Source organism: Alligator sinensis, unplaced genomic scaffold, assembly GCF_000455745.1.
Source record: "Alligator sinensis unplaced genomic scaffold, ASM45574v1 scaffold643_2, whole genome shotgun sequence".
NCBI classification, from domain to species: Eukaryota; Metazoa; Chordata; order Crocodylia; family Alligatoridae; genus Alligator; species Alligator sinensis.
Window position 1 is genome coordinate 766,459 of NW_005842588.1, and position 19,442 is coordinate 785,900.

At 45.3% G+C, this 19,442-nt stretch overlaps 1 protein-coding gene across 1 annotated transcript in view; it reads left to right on the top strand.

Moving 5' to 3' along the window:
* The window catches only part of RRP1B (ribosomal RNA processing 1B), a 33,876-nt gene that overhangs the window by 481 nt on the left and 13,953 nt on the right, over positions 1–19,442 (top strand). The window contains exons 2-9 of the mRNA XM_025214539.1: positions 4–106; positions 5,313–5,395; positions 6,487–6,544; positions 7,862–7,947; positions 9,026–9,087; positions 16,226–16,355; positions 17,708–17,772; positions 18,338–18,504. Coding sequence (XP_025070324.1) covers positions 4–106; positions 5,313–5,395; positions 6,487–6,544; positions 7,862–7,947; positions 9,026–9,087; positions 16,226–16,355; positions 17,708–17,772; positions 18,338–18,504 — 754 coding nt within the window. The remainder of the gene's footprint in view (positions 1–3; positions 107–5,312; positions 5,396–6,486; positions 6,545–7,861; positions 7,948–9,025; positions 9,088–16,225; positions 16,356–17,707; positions 17,773–18,337; positions 18,505–19,442) is intronic.

Genomic DNA, 19,442 nt, shown 5'->3' on the forward strand with positions numbered 1-19,442 from the left:
GAGATCCAGTTCGCGCAGAGACTGGCCGCCAACGAGAAGCGGGTCAGGGACCGCGCCGTGAAGAAGCTGCGGGGCTACATCAGCGTCAGGACCCAGAGCCCGGCGGGGGAGGGCGGGGGCAGACACGTGGTGGGGGAGGCGGGCACGTGGTGCCGGGTAGCTGTGCCGGGCCGGGGTGGAGGGTGCTGTGGGCACCCTGGGTGTAAAGGCTGGGCAGGGAGGGGTAAGCGGATGTGCCCTGAGAGCATCACCGCGCCGTGAAGAAGCTGCGGGGCTACATCAGCGTCAGGACCCAGAGCCCGGCGGGGGAGGGCGGGGGCAGACACGTGGTGGGGGAGGCGGGCACGTGGTGCCGGGTAGCTGTGCCGGGCCGGGGTGGAGGGTGCTGTGGGCACCCTGGGTGTAAAGGCTGGGCAGGGAGGGGTAAGCGGATGTGCCCTGAGAGCATCACCCGCAAGAAATGGGGGGGTGGGGTATAGGAGACACGTGGGGCAGTGGGACCAGCTGTGATCCGCACGTGGGCTGTGGAACAGGAGGGCAAGGAGAGATGCTGCTGCAGCTCCTGCTGCTCAGGGGAGAGTTGGAAGTCTCTCCTGCTCTGGCCCAGACTTGGCTGAGTGGGCCATTCTTGCTCCTGTTAAATTACCTTTCACTGAGGGAGGGATCTGGTTTTTTCCCTGCAATAGCTGGGCAAAAGTGGAGGTGGTTGTTACCAGCTGCGAAGAGCAGTCTGTCTGCGATTTAACCATGTTTGTCTGGCATCAGGTCTATCGGGGAACCATGGATATAGCATGTCTGCCTTCGTTGTCTGGAACTAGACCAGTGCAAGTGTTCCCCTCAACCCCTTCTACCTCCTGTACACATACACTGGACCGTAGTACAACCATTTATCTGTCATACTTAACAATCTGTCTGCCAGTGCTTCCCAAACTTTTCCTCAGCATGACCCCATTTGTGGCCCCATTTCCTCAGCATGGCCCCTCAATCCCAACCCACAGCCTCCCACCCCTACGACCCCATCTGCTGATGTTGTGACCCCATTTGGGGTCATGGCCCACAGTTCGGAAATTACTACTATATGTACTTTAACCAAAACGTTGCATGGTGCCTACAAGATTATCCATTGCCTCTAGTCTAAGATAGGCCTTTCGTTAATTACTTGAAGTCATTAAAGGTGAGTGATCCAGACCCCATCTAGCCACAGGGGCCTGCACATACAGTGGATGCTCCAAAATTGATGATAGGTTTTGAGAGATTATAGGTTTCAAGCCCAGTTTAAATACTAAGCAGGGAATAGTGCAAGAACCAGTAAGGTCTTTAGACCCAAAAGGAGGTTTATTTTCCTTCCTTTTTTGTATATAGAGTAGGCAGACTGTTTTATCATTGGAATTACAGTGAGGTTATAGTAGCACAAGTTCCTAATACAATGATGTAACTTGCCTTTAGTAACTCACTGGGGTAAACCACGGGTATAGCACATTTGCCTTCATTGTCTGGAACTAGACCAATACAAGATTTTCCCCCAATCCTCTCCACCCCTCATGTACATACACCAGGCCATAGTTATGACCATTTATTTATCTTTTGTACTTAGCAGTTCATAGATTTCATAGACATCAGGGCTGGAAGGGACCTCGGAAGATCATCGAGTCCAGCCCCCTACCCAAAGGGCAGGAAGTCAGCTGGGGTCATAGGATCCCAGCAAGATAAGCATCCAGTTTCATCTTGAAGGTGTTCAATGAAGGCGCTTGAACCACCTCCGGTGGCAGGCTGTTCCAGACCTTGGGGGCTCGGACAGTAAAGAAGTTCTTCCTTATGTCCAGCCTGAAACGATCTTGAAGTAGTTTGTGACCATTCGACCTCGTCATCCCTTGGGGCGCTCTGGTGAACAAACGTTCCCCCAGATGCTGGTGGTCACCCCTGATAAACTTGTAGGTGGCCATCAGATCACCCCTGAGCCTGCGCTTTTTCAGGCTAAAGAGCCCCAGGGCTCTCAGCCTGTCATCGTAGGGTCTGCTTCCCTGACCTCTGATCATGCGCGTGGCTCTTCTCTGGACTCTCTCAAGCTTCTCCACATCCTTTTTGAATTGTGGAGCCCAAAACTGGACACAGTACTCCAGCTGCGGCCTCACTAAGGCCAAGTACAGGGGGAGAATGATGTCCTGGGATTTGCTTGAGAAGCATCTATGGATGCAAGCCAGTGTTTTGGTCGCTTTACTAGCCGCCGCATCGCATTGCAGGCTCATGTTCATCTTGTGGTCAATGATGACCCCCAAGTCTCTTTCTTCCATAGTGCTAGCCAACATAGCACTGCTGAGCCTATAAGGATGCTGCGGGTTTTTTTTCCCAAGGTGGAGAACTTTGCATTTATCGGCGTTGAACACCATCAGATTCTCATCTGCCCACTTACTGAGCCTGTCCAGGTCAGCCTGGATCACCCGCCTGTCTTCTGGTGTGGATGCTTTGCCCCAAAGTTTGGTGTCATCGGCGAACTTGGCCAGTCCGCTTCTGACTCCAGTGTCCACATCATTAATGAAGATGCTGAACAGTATGGGTCCAAGGACAGAGCCTTGGGGGACCCCAGTGGTCATAGGACACCACGACAGCTGCACTCAGTGCAGTTGGTATGCACTTTAACCAAAATGTTGCATGGTACCTACATGGTTATTAGTTTCCTGTTATTTAAGACAGGCCTGTTGTTATAGGATCCCTAACAGTGTGTACGTCCAGTTTGAGAACAAATCAAGTGAAAATATCTGCTGTAGGAAAAGAGTATTAGATACTGATGACATTGCAATCAAAGTGTTGCCTTTATGAAATATTTTTTAGAAGGCTATGAAAGTTAGTGTCCTTTTATCTATGGAACAATTCCCCCTGACCCATTTAAAACATGACATCATCTGTAGTAGGCATTTTGGAGGCATCAGTCATAATTCCAGAGTTGTGTTTACAGTCAAGCTTGCTTCCTGTTGCCACAGCTGCAGAAATTATTGATTCTGGTGCAGTTAATACTGGGGTGAAGCAGAGTAGAATGAAGCCCGGAGTATCTATTCAACCACTGACAATATCCATGAGATGGGAAAGCTTGTTTTAGAGAAGTTGCTGGAAACCTGAAACTGCTATGTTGAGATCCATGCACAGCCTAAAACTGGGTAACTTATTTAAACACCCACTTTCTAGTCTTGTATGTGTTTGAACTTCAGAAGATATGCTAGGTTAACAGGAATTGTCCTAAAGGCATGTTGGCTCAATAGTCGCATCTCATTTATAGTTGTTAGGATTAGTTAATATTTTCCAAGATTTAGAGAAGGCAGTGAAGGTACTTGCTCTTGCAGCTGTATACTAGCTAAAATGTAATTACCAGTATATAATAATAGTAAAAACAACCCCTCCAACAAACAAACCAACCCTTCATCTTTTTCTCAAAACATGGTTCAGTAGTTAAACTGGATACAGCACGAACATATTGATCTGTAGCATGGTCCTCTTATTCTGGGGCTGACACTTTTTTGAGGGTGTGCTGTGGCACAGTAGTGAGAGCAGGGAAAATGTGCTGCAAAAATACTACATAGTACCAGATCTGGCCCACAGGACAATGTCATACAGCCTTCAGGGCTTTCAATGCATCCAGAAATTTGGTTGCGGGGGAGCGGTGGCAATTAACATTGTCATTACTCTTCCGCTGCCAAATTTCTAAGCACCACATGGCATGCATAGGTCCCAGCTGCACCAGCCCTATGCAACAGGATCGAGCCCACCGGCTGACCTAACACTGCTGATTCGGCCCACAGGACCAAAATATCAGGCATCATTATGTATGTCTTTCATATACTAGTACATATACATACACCTTTTTGGATGTAAGAGTGGAGTGCACCATCAGTTTTAATCCAGAAGGAAAGTGTTCCTCAGGTATCAAAAGTTTGGGAAGCATAGATATACCAGTTTGAATGTTCTCTTCTTTCTTTTCTACATTAAAAATAGTACTGGGTGAGCAAGCAAAACATATTTTGATGTTTTACTTGGTGTACAGACTGATGCAGACTATTAGTTTGTAATACCAAGGTTATTACATGTATTATATGTTAGCATCACATGCTAGCGTCACATGTTTTAGCATCATAAGGATGTTTTAAACCTCTTTCACCCTTCTACAATAGGTCCGATCACAGTTTTTATTGTCACTTTTAACAAATCCTAAAATATGTAAGTTTTCAAAGTGGGTTTACTAATACAGTAGAAGTTCTGTTATCCGGGATCTTACAAGCTGGCATGCTCCACTAACCGGCTTGGCAGCTTGTAAGATAAAGTGAAACCGGAAGTGCCCACGGTGGGCACTTCCAGTTTCTCCGAGGCCCCATGGCTTGGGGCAAAGCAGCTTGCTCTGCCCAGCCCCCACAGCCTGGGGGCATAACAGGCTGTGCAGGCCTGTGCGGAGCCCACCTCCCTGTCCCGCATGGCCCGCCGGAGGGGCAGCGATGCTGCAGGAGGGGCAGAGGGACGCCCCAGACGTGGTGGGACAAGCGGCAGCCGGGGCCACTTTTTGTGCATATTTTTGTTAATATCCCCATTCGCAGGGGATGCCGGATAACAGAGCTTTTACTGTACTAGGACTTGAAGAAAAGTGACACGTTATAATTTGGAAACCCTTGAATTCTTATTACAACTGAAATAATTTTGAACAATTCAAATAGTATTAATACTGTACCTTAAATTTAATTGTAATTACAATGCATTTGTTATACTTAATTATGTGGCTTGACAACACAAGAAGCATCTGCACTGATTATAAACAGGGACTCACGTTATCTTTATCTTACTGAAGGTATTTCTTGACCAGTGGTGAAGTGAAACTTCTGTTAAAAGCATTGCTCACCCACCTTTTTTCCCCAGGTTTGCAACTGGGCTTTCCCCACAGAATTAGATATGCTGTCATTCAAATTATTTTTTGGAATGGGTACTAGAAAGAAATGCCATAGGGAATTGTACCCTATTGGCAGGGGGATGAATCAGAATGACCAAACAGGCTTTTCTTGTGTGTGACTTCCTCTGATACTCTATGAGCCTTGTATCATAAAGTATATGGTACAGTAACAAGTCAGAAGCTTAAAGGTATGAGACCACTGCATTAACCAAAGTTTTCATAAACAGAGTAGCGGTGCTAACTTTGACTTCATTCAAAATTGGAATGTTTGCTCCAAAGGAAAGGACAATACTGAAAGAGGGAGGAATGAAAAATGAGAAATCTGTTTTTAAGCATTTGGTGGAAATGTAAGGGTTTTTGTGCATAATTTTTGGTTTTTACACTTTAGGTGGCTTCAGCCAAGAAGAACTCTTAAAAATATGGAAAGGGCTATTCTACTGTATGTGGATGCAGGATAAACCTCTGCTACAGGTATGGAAATCAGCTTTGTGTATATAAATAGACATCCTTCGAGAATGTGTGATGAGGGCACAATGCCTTTTCATTTTGTTCAGGGAAAAATAACATTATAAGGACATGTGCTTATGAAGGAAATGTGGTAAGCATGAGCAAGTGGGAAAATTAATTGCAACTGAGCATCCTTGGCTAAAACATGACAGTAATACCCTTACTTCAATAGGAGTATTATTGGGCTTGAAGTTTTATGTCAGTCTTCATGTAATTCTGTTTTAGATACATACTTTATGGAAATATATTTGCTTTAATATAACTTGCCACTGTTCATTAGCTCAGTTAATGAAGCAGGAACCCTTTAATTGAAGCACATTCTGGTTTCTGAATTAAACCAGCTTAAAAGCTTGGGGGGCCAGGGTTCCCACCTCTTCTGTCAGGCTAAATAACTCTGACTCCTCATCCAGTACCAGCTTTCTTCTCTTAACATGTCTTCTGGTTTTATTTATATATTTATTTTTTCATCCTTTTTGACAAGAGTATTTTCATCGTGTTCAGCATGATGCAAACATAAAAGATGACATTGGTTCTTGAGCTTAAATTGCTCCATATCATAGTAACCTTGGTCCTTTCATGTGTTTCATACTGCTTGCGCAGTCAATATCCATTGTAAAGAATAGAGGGCTGTTAATAACCAATGCTTGTTAGGTTTTGCACTGATGTTGTAAACTCAGATGTGTGTGCATGCATCCTGCCTCATAGTCCAGTTGTATCTGCTTCTGGAAGTCGCTCCTTTTTATAGACCTGTTGAGCTGAATAGGTCCTTAGCATCCTTGAGGCTTCTTTTGCATTTCGTCCAAAAGACCAGATGGCAATTACACTACAATGGCAATTAAAAGAATATTTTCCAGCTTTGGGGAAATGTTGTCATATTCATGCCTACATAAGATTCTCAATAGGGGAACACAAAATTTTGTTATCCATTTCTTCCTACATACCTTTATCATGATGCTAATAGATAAATTAATTAATGTTGTTTCCCTGAACGTAAGGGGGTGGAGGGTGTTAAGCCTGAAACACAATGTGCTAACTCTGCCGTATTTATTTTTAAGGAGGAATTAGCAGATAATATTTCTCAGCTAATCCATGTCATTCAGAATGTGGAGGCTCGTAAGTTTACTATTTTATTATATCTCTTCTACTATTTTATTTGGTGGGTTTTAATTATTTGTCACAGAGTCCAGGAAAGACAGCCAAGTTTTTTCTTCCACTGTTGTCTAAGATCTCTCTGTGATTTCATTATGTGAAGTAAGTGTTTTTCACGCTTATCTAATCTGCACCTGGGTTAGGGACAGAAGTTGCATGTAAACCAGTATAAGTGATTGGAAACCAGTTCAGATCTGTAACACAGCAGAAGTTCAGTGCGTGTAAACCTCTTTCAAAATGGCCAAAACCATTTTAAGATGAACGTGAATGGACATAGTATCAGATTTAACTGATTTAGGTTAAATTGGTTTACTGAACTTCTGTCCCAGATCCCCTCCAGATGCAAGTTAACTCTCAGTCTCCTGGCATCCCAGGATGCTTTGGACCTCCCCTCATCCCTTCCCTTGTAGGGTGGGCACGCTAGCCTTGGCCCAAGCTGTCTGCTCCAGCTGAGCACAGAGAGATGCTGTAGCACCTCCTCACTTCTTGCCTGAGCCTCTGCAGGCATGCAGCTGCATTTCCAGAATCAAAAGTGAATGTCCGTTCACTTACTTATCAGTTCAATCTACACAGCTTAGACCAGCCTGTGAAGATTGAATTGATTCAACCCTGGGCTTCTTGACTGTCTGTACTTAGCCCTGGAGTCCAGTCTAGGGGTACTTTGTTTGTGGTGTGCCAACAAGCATGCTCTTTACCAATCTGATTATGGAAGATGGTAAGAAAAAAAGAGATGGGTAGCAAAACAAATTTTCCTTGTCCATTGATCTGCTGGGTGTTTAGGTTTTTTTGGGTTGGTTTTTTTTTAATTGGGCAGTGAAGGTGGTCTTCTTCAAAGCAATTGAAAAGGAAGCAAATTAAAACTCACAAAGGAGGTGGACTTTTTTTTTTTTTTTTTTTAAATCCCAGTATTAAGACTGCCGAAACACATTGCTGAATCAGGACCAAAAGTATAAGTGAGTGCAAAATTACTCTCTGCTCTGGCTTGCACAGATTGGCGTTTTGTGGAAATCAGTCATTCTAACTACTTGTCCCACATCCGTGTAAGATACTTACATGTTCCCTGTGGCACAAATGTTTGAGCACCTCTCACTCTGAAATGTAGCTACTCTTCCAGTGATCTTGAGTGTGTCTTCCCAAGTTAGTGCCTTAACCACTGGACCCATATGTAGAGGAGTGTGGCTTTTTTCATGGAATTTGAAAAGCAGTCTCCGTAAGCTTCTTTCAGTAACCTAGAATATTTTGGCATTGACCACACAAATTGCTGTTCTCCTTCTGTTACAGGACACCTGTTCATTCAGACATTTTGGCAAACCATGAACCGTGAATGGAATGGGATAGACAGGCTACGCCTTGATAAATACTACATGGTGATGATAAATTTTTGCATTTGCATTTCTTGTAGGCCCAGTTTTCATTGGCAGGACTGAGGTAGCATTGCACTGAAGAGTTGTTTTCCGCCTAAATGCTAACAAATGTAGCAAAAAGCACTTATCATTTTAGGATACAATGAAGGGACATTTACGTTGAGGCCCTTATTCTCTGCCCTGGCAGGTTTAGAGGTCTTCATGCTGTGTTTATATAAGGTCTTGGCTTGCAAGTGCTTGTGCCTTTACTTAGCCTGATGCCGTGTGGATTTTCCTCTGACTTCAACAGGGCATAAAGTTGAGTCTTGCAATAGCATGCTGCTGCCACGCCAGTGGGCACTACACTATTATTAAAGCATACTACTTTGAGATCTTTCTGTTGGCCATGTTACGTAGCTGGTTCGATTTAAAAACAAGAACAATGTATTACATGCAGTAGTTAATTTTACCTCGACATATTAGAATTCCAACTACAGGAAATCCTATATTAAAACTAATTATAGCTCTGGGTAAACAAGCTCTTTGTGTTTAGAACATGCCTTCATAATGTCAAGTATTAATGGAAATGCACAATGAAATCACATTAGCATCCTCTTTTCAAAGAGGAAGTTTAAGTGCAAAACCTGACCTTTATACATTGATAAGCTAGAGAAATTAATTCTCCCCAAATAAGTAACATTCCTGTCTCTCAATTAAATGTATGTAAAACTTGGGCAAACTAGTGTTACTGTGATCCATCATTTACTAGTATCTTAAGTTTGTTTGAATGTAGTGAACTGGGATTTTTTTGAGGGAAGAAGCTGAGGAATTTGCAGGGAGAGACATGAGAGGGTATTTGCTGTATCTTATTTTGCTTGACATGTAATGTTGGTAAACAGTGACGCTGTTTGAGCTAGAGATCACACCACGTAGTGGACATACCTCTTATGTATACAAAAAAGGCATCTTTGCAGAAAACCCTGCTGTCTCATGAAGAAGCTTAACAAAGAGACTGTCCATGTGACTGTCCCAGTAGCTATTTTATTGAGTCTTGTTTACTTAGAGAACTGAAATGTTCTACAACAATTCTTATGCTTTGTAGCTAATCCGTAGAATTTTGAAGCAATCCTTTGAGGTACTGAAAAGAAATGGATGGGACGAGAGGTAAGTACATTTCTAGATGTAATTGTTTACATATCTAAAGTAATGAAGAAAAAAAAGAAATTATTTACATATCTAAAGTAACATGATTTTGGTATGATCTCCTCTTCTTTGGATGGCTCTTTCAGAAAATCTTTGTTCTATTTAAAACTTATTGACTGGCGCCTTCTTTCTGCCCTCTAGCTAGTTATCAAGTCTAAGATTTAATAAGTGGAAACTGTTAAGATGCAAGTTTGCCTAAGGGATTAGTATAAATGTGTGAGACATTGGGGGAAAGACTAGGTCAGTGTATGTGTGTTACAGGATGCTTGGAGCACCTGTCACTTCTAGAACTTAGGCAGCGGGTAATTAGAGCATCACCTGACCAGAAGAGGCCCAGGCTTGAGCCAGATAAGCCCAGGGCCTGTGTCAGTCAGGCAATCTACCCCTGGGAGATTGTCACTGGGAGAGGAGCTCTCGGCATCAGGGCTCCTGAGATAACCACTGAGCTGGGGTAAGGAGCATTGAGCCTGGGAACAGGCAGGCCTTGGAACAGATATGCCTGGGAACAGGAGTGGGTGAGCCAGAGCCTGGAGAGGGGCAGCAGAGAGCAGAGGGTCAGGGTGCCAGAAGCCCAGCTAGCAAATAGAGCAGCATCCAAGAGGAGCAAGGCAGGCCTTGGAACAGATAGCCCTGGGGGCAGAGGCAATGGCTCCAGAGGGCTGGTGATGAGCATCACCTGGTGATTATGGAAGGGACTGCAGGGAAGGCATGGCAGTTCTAGCTGACCCAGCGAGAGACATAGGGTCCAGAAGAATAGAGGGCCTGGGGCCCAGAGGGAGAGAGCCTAAGCCCATAGAGGGGCACAGTGTACGAACAGAGCAGACCTTGGAAGAAATAAGTCTGGGGTCCCAGGGACAGAGAGAGATGCACATGCAGAGCTTGAGCCCAGGAAGGACTAACTTGGGAGAAGGTCTGGTGCCTGGTGGGGACCATGGGGAACTAGAGTGCTTTGAGGGGAGCTCCAGTGCCTGGGGGCTTGTCAGAGAGCAGAGTGTGGGGCTGAAGGACTCGAGCCCAGAGAGAGGGCAGAGTGTCAGCAGGGCTAGAGAGCCCAGAGGTCTGGAACCCAGGAGGAGTAAGGGAGACCAAAGATCTCACTGGCCCAGGAGCAGGGCCAGGCCTTAGAGATGGGCCAAAGGCTGAGTAGAGGGCCACAGCTGGAGACTGGCTGTGGAACCCAGAGATCTCACATGGCCTAGGTGCGGGGTTAGGGTCTTGGAATAGATAGGCCAAAGACCAGAGGTTACATTTGGAAGCCAAGGAGCCAGTAGCCCAGGAAGGACATGAGTTACCTACTCCCATGCCTTGCAGATGATTTGCTATTGGTAGGATGGAGCCCATGAAATTAGCCCTTAAGGTAATGACCACAAGCACCTTGGTCATAAGAGTAAGACCGGGGTTGGGAAGTCCTCGGGTAGCCTCCCTTTCATCAGAAGTTAATAACATCAAGGTGTGGTGGGCAAGTAAAAAGGGAGAGGGCCCCAAAAGGAGCCAGGTTGGCAATGGCTGAGTAGCCACCTGGGTGCATCACAACCACCTCTGGGAGGAGCAATTGCTACAGTGTGTATACATTTACCCCTAAACTTTTATCATGATCATAGGAGAGTAGGGCTGGAAAGGACCTTGCAAGGTCATATAGTCCAGCCTCCTGCTTAAGGCAGGATCATCCGTGATTAAACCATCCCAGCCTAGTGTCTGTCTAACCCGCTTTGGAAAGTTTCCAAGCATGGAGATTCCACAGCTTTTCTAGGTAACCTGTTCTACCCCCATAGTCAGAAAGTTCCTCATATTCCAACTTAAATTTCCTCTGCTGCTACTTGAGTCCATTGTTCCTAGTCCTGTTCCCTATGGCCACAGAGAAAAACCCATCTCCATCATCACTATAATTGCCCTTCAGGTATTTGAAGACTGCTGTCAAATCCCTCCTCAGTCTTCTCTTCTTCAGGCTAAATAGCTTTAGCTTTTTTCATCCTTTCCTGGACTCCTTTTCCCCTCAGAGCAGGGGCAGGCAAAAAAAAGGGCCTGTGGGCCAGATGCGGCCCACAGGGCTCCTAAAAAGTTTAGAAAATTAATCTTTATCTGCTCCTGGCTACCTGTCAAAGATGACAGGAGCATGGGGCAGTAGGACCCAGGGGAAGTCAGCAGAACCCAGGAGCAAGACCAGCCCATCCCTACTCCACCCCCAGCCCCCTCCTACCCTGCCCCCAAACTGGAAGCCTCTGCCTATGGCTGCTTTCACTGCTTTTCTGCATGCCTGCTCCAGCACCACATGGCCCCTGACTGCATCGCCAAAGCACAAGGCCCATGGCAGTACCCCAGGCCAGGAGCAGGAGGTGTGTGTGTGTGTTCATAGGGCAAGTCCCACATGCCCACCCCACCATACACATGCACCCACTCCTTGCCCTGCCATACATGCAGACACCCACACCCCTCCCCTCAACATAGACCCCCCACAAACCCCATACCCACCCACACCCCACATATGCACACACACCTACATGTTCCCTCACCCCCACACACCTATCCACACCCCTCACAAAACCCCCACCCACATACCCAAACACCCACAGCCCCCCACAAACCTATACTCACCCCCCTCCACAATGTACAAGAGTAAGACTTCATTTTAAGCTATTGTGCAATCACCTCTGTGTACACTACACAAACATATGTAAATTGGGACAAAAATATTTTTTGAAATAGAATGAATGGTGTAGCTGTGGGATTTTTAGAATATAATTTGGTATTTTTCTGGTTCTGAGATGGCAAAACCCCTTGCTGAAAGGAGTATTTCCAGGGGTAAGGGGAGGGACTTCTGGTGGCAAAAGTCGGGGGTTGGGGGTGGGACTTCCAGTCCCAAGTTGGTGACCAGGGAGCGGGGCATCTGTCAAGAAGCGGGGCTACCCATGTGGCCCTCAACAGCTTGTCAAAACTTATTAAGCAGCCCTTGGCCCAAAATAATTGCCTGCCCCTGCCTCAGACCTACTTCGCAGGGTACCTGGCCCTCTGATTTTTCCCTGAATTTGCTGAAGTCTGCTTTTCTTAAGTTCAGTGTCTTTATTCTTCTCTTCATCCTTCTTCCCCTTTGGATCTTGAACTCTCTCATTTCTTGGTTGCTGTCACCCAAGCTAACGTTCCACCTCCACATTCTCAAGTAATTCCTCCCTGTTTATGGGTATCAAGTCAAGAAGAGCTTCCCTGCTAGGTTGGCCTCTTCCATCTGTACTAAAAAGTTATGCCAAACATACTCCAAGAATTTGCCAGACTGCTTGTGCACTCCTGTTTCCCTCCCAGCAGATGACCTGATAATGAGCCTTGTCTGTAATGACTGTCTTTTGGAAAGAGCAGCTTGTAGTTCAGTCCGTCACTATAAAATTACTTCTTTATTCCTTGGACACATAACCAAGTGTTTTGTTTGAACACCTTTGTAAATGGCAACTCTTAAGTCCAGTTTCCTTATTCAGTCTAGGGCAGGCTTGTCCAACATGCGGCCCACGGGCTGCCATGTGGCCCTCCAAGCCATTTTCTGTGACCCATGGTGCTGCAATGGGAAACGAAAGTAAACACTGTTTACTTTTGTTCCCACCCCTTGTCCCTCCCCCAGCCCCTCAGCAGCTTCCTAATGGCTGCTGAAGGGCTGGGGAAGGGACAAGGTTCCCACATGCACCGCGTCAGCTTGATGTTGCTGATGCGGTGTGGATCCTCCCCTCCCCCCTCATTTCATGGTGTCCCTTCCTATCCCCACCCCTCCCTTCCTCATTTGCATGCTAGCTCCTCCCCTCTCCCACATTGCATGGTTTCTGTTCCTAGCCCCACCCTTTCCTCATTTGCATGCTGGCCCCGCCCTGCGCCAGCCCCCACCGGCCACATGGGCTGAAGCAGGTCGCAGTGCAGGGGGCGCGGATGCCAGCTCGGAGGGATGCTGCGGCCGGGCCTGCGGGAGATGCTGCTGCCGCTGCTGCTGTGGCTGTCAGGGCAGGAAGCCGGTGCCGCTCCTGCCTCCCCACATCCCTCTGTGCTCGCAGACATCGCGCTGGGGGTGGTGAGTCGTGGGCCTTGGGGAGGGAGGGACCCCTGCTGCTTGGGCTCAGGCTCTGGCTGCCCTGGGGGAGAGGGAGCAGGGGGTGTCCCTGCACATCCCACACCCCCCTGTAGAATCCCCACATGTCCCCCTAGCTGCTGAGCCCAGGTGCGCAGGTGTGGGAGCATCCTCAAGGCCACCCAGATGGCAGGGAGGACTTGGGGTCAGGTGGCACCCCTTGACCCCTGCGCCCCCAGGCTGCGGCCGAACTGGACAGGCCGTGCGAGTGCCCGCTCCTGCCAGCCCACTGGGTGATAAAAAGTTCGTGATCCGGCCCCACATTCAAAAAGGTTGGACACCCCTGGTCTAGAGCTCTCGTGTCCAGCCTGCAAAATAGGCCTGCTTTAACGCTAACTTCAGAGCATTTTGCTTCTAATTAAACCCATAAAAACTTTTATTGAGAGTTGAGGTTGTCTAGTGCATTTCATACCTTTTCACAGTGTTGAGTACAGCTGTGTTTTGCCAGAAAACAAATTCAAGTTTAGTTTCAAATAGTGCTACCTGAATTCTGCCTTCCTTGAGCAATACTCCAACAGGGCCATAACTGGGAGGGAAAGGGGGTGTGAGACAAACAGGTGTGAGAGGTGCCTCCTGGTAGGTGAATTCTGTTGGGTGGTCTTATACTTTTTTGCTAAGCATGGCAAGTGGGTGTTGTGCATGATGAAACTGAGCCTGTTTTTATGCCAACTGCTTCAAAGTTGCTAAATGTTACACCCCCTCTTCTCTTGCCTTGCCAATTCCTTCCTTGATGTTGCTACTTTATCTTTTGCTAACCTCTGGATGCTGCTGTCATGCCAGTCACCAGACTGCAGGTCAGCCCCATTGTGCACATCTGCAGGCACCTTCTACCGAACTCAGTGCTCCAGTGAGAAAGAATTAATCCTTCCAGGTAGCCATGAACCTCTCCTCTCATAATTGTGGGTGGCTCTAGCAGCCTGCTCAGTCATCCCCCAACCCTTCCACAGCTGGAGCATGTACAGGTAAATCCTGGGATTCAGATCTGTGGAAGAGGACATAAGCAGAAGCACAACCTATTCTCTATTTTACAGTAGTTCTCTATTTTTAATGTAGGGCCCACTTGAAAGAATCATTTTGTGTAGTAATGCTGCTTCTAGGTTTTTTATTTGCAGGGGTGTCTTGACATCAGCTGTGTATTTCTTGGTTTTTAGAGAATAAGAGGCAGGCATGCTTGGTATTTTGGAAGGGCATAAGGTGAACTTAACCTTATGTTAACACAGTTTCCTGACATTTCTTTGTGTGTGTGGTGTTCCTGTTCTCATGTGCTGCAGTCCAGTTTTCCATCTCTATTGTATCCATTGCTTCCACAGCCATGATTACCCCAGCCACATAATGCAATAGCTGCATATTGGTCTGCTGATTGCCTCTGCATTCTGTCCTCATCTCCCCTCTATCTGTTTGTCCAAAACATCCCCATTGTCTTTGTTTAACCCTCCTCCCTATGAATTGCTGGGCTTTGGCATTGGACCCACAGGTTGAGATGCTGGAGGGGCGGCTACAGGGTTTATCATAGAGAGTTAGTGCAGTCCCTTGGAAGGAGAGAGACAGAAATGGGAAAACCATAGAGGAGAAGAGATTGGCAAAACAGAAGTCCCCTTCCTATATATTCCTCTTACTCCTTAGGCCTGTGCTGGTCTCATTTTTATTTTCTTCTAAGCAGCAGCAGAAAGAGGGTCATGTGGAGCCCTCTTTCTGCTGCTGCACATCTTGGGGAAGGGGAGGCCTTATTGATTCTCTCCAAGTGGCAGTGAGAAGGCAAATTGAGGAGCCTGTTCCCTTGGCTAGGTAGAGCAGCAATGAAAAGATCTATCACAGAGAGAGGGCACAGATAGGTCTGCTTCCCTTTTTTTAGACCCTCCTTCTTCCAGAGTATGGCACAAGAGGTGCCCAGCTTGACCCAGTTTGGGGAATTGAGCTGCGTCAGTGTTTCTGAGTTTCTAGAGAGCAAAGGTCCCTTTGAAGATCATCCCTTACTAAAAGATTGTAGAGAAACTTTAAAAATCGGGTTCTCAAGATTTAGATAATTAAGCTGGGGTTTCAGAAGGGTTTGAAGGATTTCTTGAGTAAGGGGCACTGACTAGCACTGTGTGGGTGTCTCAGTAGCTGGCTAGATCCAGGGACCAAAGGTTTGTAAGGAGCAGAACCCACCCCTTTCCAGTCCCTCTAATCCTGATGCAGCTGCAACACTTCTTTTTCTCTGACTGTCCTGGTAGCCCATTCATCTTTGGCCCCTAGCTGTGCACTAAGACATTATACAACTGTCTAGATGGAAGGGGCAGCCCTGTACAGTCTTCCCTTGACAAAATCACTCAGTGGTGTGCTATTCCCTGATCATGCTCTGTCCTATCTCTCTTGGTTACTGCCTTCCCTGAAGTGTTTCTCAGGCCATTTCAGGTCCCCCCTCTGTGTAAAGGTAGTGTCTTTGGCAGTGCTGTTGAAGGAAGATCAGAATCTGCAGGGCAAACTTTAGGGCACTTATATTCTCTCACGGAACAGAAATGTTGGGCTCTGGCAGGATCTGAAAAGGGTGCCCCTGCAGAATGGAGACAGAACAAGGAGCATTCAAAACAGTGTTTAAGGTAGCACTGGAATTTGAGAAACTGTGTGTTACTTAGAGTCAGTGACCAGAGCATACCCTCTTGAGTTACCCAGTTTCTGGAGAGCTAACATGTTTATGCTGGGGTAACTTGCATCATGATTTTGTACATTGGTGTAAATTACACTGGGACTTGGAGACAAATAGCTCTTCTTGGTAGGTGCTGATACAGTGCCTTCCCACTAGGTGGCAGGAGAGCAAGTCACAGCATGTTTCAGCAAATGCTATTCTGGATAGAATAAGTCTGACAACACCTAGAGTAAAATTTGCAGCTGGATTTCTCTGTGTGATGCCTTTATTTCCCATGTGCAAGAAACCAACTTGTGAAATATTGTTATCTGACACTCTGCTCACGGCAAATGGACTCGCAATTAAATGTATGTATCGTATTTGTTTCTTTCCAGTCTAACTGAACCGTTTCTGGAGCTACTAATGAAAGAAATTATGCACCCAGAGAGTAATGCACCCAGTGGAATAAGATTCCATTTTATTGACATCTATCTGGATGAACTGTCTAAAGTTGGAGCCAAAGAGGTAGAAAACTCTCATGATTGATGTAGCTGTGCTGTGCAAGTCTCCCCTAGAACAAATTAAATTCTTTTTAACTGTATTTCCTTTATGTTGAACTCTTTTAAGGAGCCATATTCATGTTGAAGAAGCTGCTAAATTCCTCTGTAGTTCTCACTGTTTCTCTTTGCTTTTCTGTTGACTTGGATAAAGAGCATAGATTAGCTGATTCTCATGTCCTGGTCCTCCAGCTGTAGGCTTGAAATACAGGGAGGGGATGTGCATTGATTCTTGTTGCTCCTTATTTAGAAATATAGTAGGAAAAGAAAAACCCAACCTTTTTTTTCCACGTGTGTTAATATTAATCAGTCTCTGCTTTTTACAAAAAAACTCAAGCTGGAATCCACAGGTGACTTGCCCCTTCATACCATTATGTTGCAGAGCTTTGGAAATCTACTTCCAAACCAGAAGTTGTCTCCACCAAGTAGGCATGTCTGTGGTTACAGGCATGTATGTTGATTAACTGCATCAGAAGGAAAGCTTCTAATATAGAGGAAGTATCTACAATCACAGCCTTTATTTTGCAACAGTTCCTGCTCTCCCCAAATTACATAGGACTCTCAAGGCCAAGGATTGAGATCTTCAGAGCAGTTGAGAGGGCTTGGATTTCGGTTAATGAAAGATGTACATACATCGCTTGTACCACATTGAAAAATCTCCAGCTATTCTTCTAAACGGAGCCTAGCATAGAGGTCCAGTCTTCCTGGCCAGTGCTATTGTATTGATAGGTCTGTAAGTTAGTCAGGTTCAGAAGACATCCAGGTCTTAGCTGCTGCTCCACTGCAGGCTCCCTTCATACTCTTGTGCTTCTAAACAGCACTTCACAAGATTAACATCTTCGACAGCCCCCTGTGTGAATGTGGTGTCCAACAAACAGCACTTAATCAAAAACTGCAATCTTTCCAAAGCCCAGATGAGGTAGATAGAATCCGCACATTAAGCGATAATACCAGACGGTGGCTTATAGATTTGGAAGTTGATATCCGATGCCATACGAAATGAGATGTTCTTGTGCCAAGTTGCATCAGTTTTCTCCACCTCGCCTGTCCACCTGTGAAATGAGCATTCAAATATTATGAAGTGTAATATATCAGTGCTTGCAAAGCATTCTGGGTTTCTATAGCTGTTTCATCTGCAATCTGGAGGGCACTGGTAGTAAAAATGTTGCTAGTTGTGTATGTCTATTTTAGTGGGAAACGTACTAGAAGCTCAGGCATATCTCCTTAGAGAGATCTTCCTTGTGACTGAGTACAGTGAATTAGAATAGGTATATTAAATAGCTACTGTATACCAACTCTTTTTGCTTTCTGATTTTTCAGCTTACAGCAGATCAGAATCTCAAATTTATTGAACCTTTCTGCAAAATTGCTGCCAAATCAAAGGAGTAAGTTCAAAAGCTGGTTATTCAGTTTTTTTTTTCTATCTCTTTTGTTTGACTTTAAGAAGTAGGAAGGCATTTCAAGTAGTGATAAACACGTAGACTGAAAAAAACCCTAAGGACTTAAGCTCACTGAGGAGGAAGGGTACTGAAAGCAATCACACGGGCAGGTATATGAAACTGAGTTAACTCCTTTCTTTCTCAGTCATATGCAAGGTGTATTTTAATATAGGAACAGTGTCTACCTCTGTTTGTGCGGTACCTAACATAACAGAGGCCTAATTCTGGTCAGATTTTCTAATTGCTTTTATCGTATAAAGAAATTAACAAGCACCAGTGAAATTTTAAATGCTAGATGAAATGCTAAATGGTGGGGATGTCTTTGAAATTGAGAAATTCCTGCTCAATGGTATACTCTTTCCTCACCCCTCACCCTCCCCCCCCCCAAATGCTTCTTCCTCCTCCCTCATCTTCAAAGGTTTGTTCTTATTTTAATATTTAATGGAAGGAAAATAGGGGCCTAATGCTGTGCGCGTTATCTTCATGTCACTTCCATACTCTTTTATAACAGTCGTCACATGATGCAAGCAGTAGCTCGGGGTATCTTTGAAACCATTGTGGATCAGTCCCCTTTTGCCATTGAAGATCTAATGAAAGAAGTGAAAACAAACGGGGGTGGTGATGACCTATCTGAAGAAGACGAATTGAAAGATGGTGAAGAAGGGGTAATGGCCAAAGGTAAAGAAAATGTGACAAAAATTAACTCAGACTTGGAAAGACCAGGGTACCCAAAGAACCAAGGTTCAAAAACCTTATTCCAGTGATTTCTCAGTCAGCATGCTCCAGCATCCTGGGATGCCTTGAGATCTTTTAATGGGTGCCATGCAGTGTTAACGCTGTTAGGTGTGCAAATATCACCACAAGATAACCCAGAGATTTCAAATAGGAATTCAGTGTTAAAAACATTCTGACCTGTGTGGCCTTTCTGAGTTCTTTGCAGCAAAAAATCTACTGTTCTTCTGTAGCCAAAAATCAAGTGAAAATAGAGAACTGGCATTTTCTGAAGGGTGCTTATAGTCTATCAAGATGTGCCTTGAATCTAAAAAGGTTGAGAACCACTGATCTGTACTCTTTTTTTAATCATGTCTGCCTCCAACCACGCCAGAGTATTCAGGATGGTACAAGAACAGTAAATTTTGCCTCTGCTTTTTTTGGATGATCTCATACCCAAAAGGATTATAAATGCATAAATTATAAAAATCTCAATACTCCCTTTTTGTTCAGTATGGTGCTATATATTTCAGTGTACGTACTGCCTCAGCTGTGTGTAACTTGACATTCAGGACTGTCCAAAACCTAGTATTTTGTGGCATTCATCTGTTTGGGGTGATAAGGGAGGATCAGGGCTAGAAAAAGAACTCCTTCACTTCAGTTTTCCTTTACTGCTGGCACAGTCATTTCCAAGACCCAGAAATAATACTACAGCCATGCAATGTACAGGAATTTTTTGTCAGATCCAAGCTGCCTTGATTGACAGCTATGTATTATCCAAAATTTAAAGAGCAGGTAATGAGGGTATAGAGAATGTGTTCCCTGTCATTTGTTAAAGCAAGGAAAACTACCCACGTCTCACCTCTCAGCTGTCTGCTAGGTGAAGGCTGCTTCCCATTTCCCTA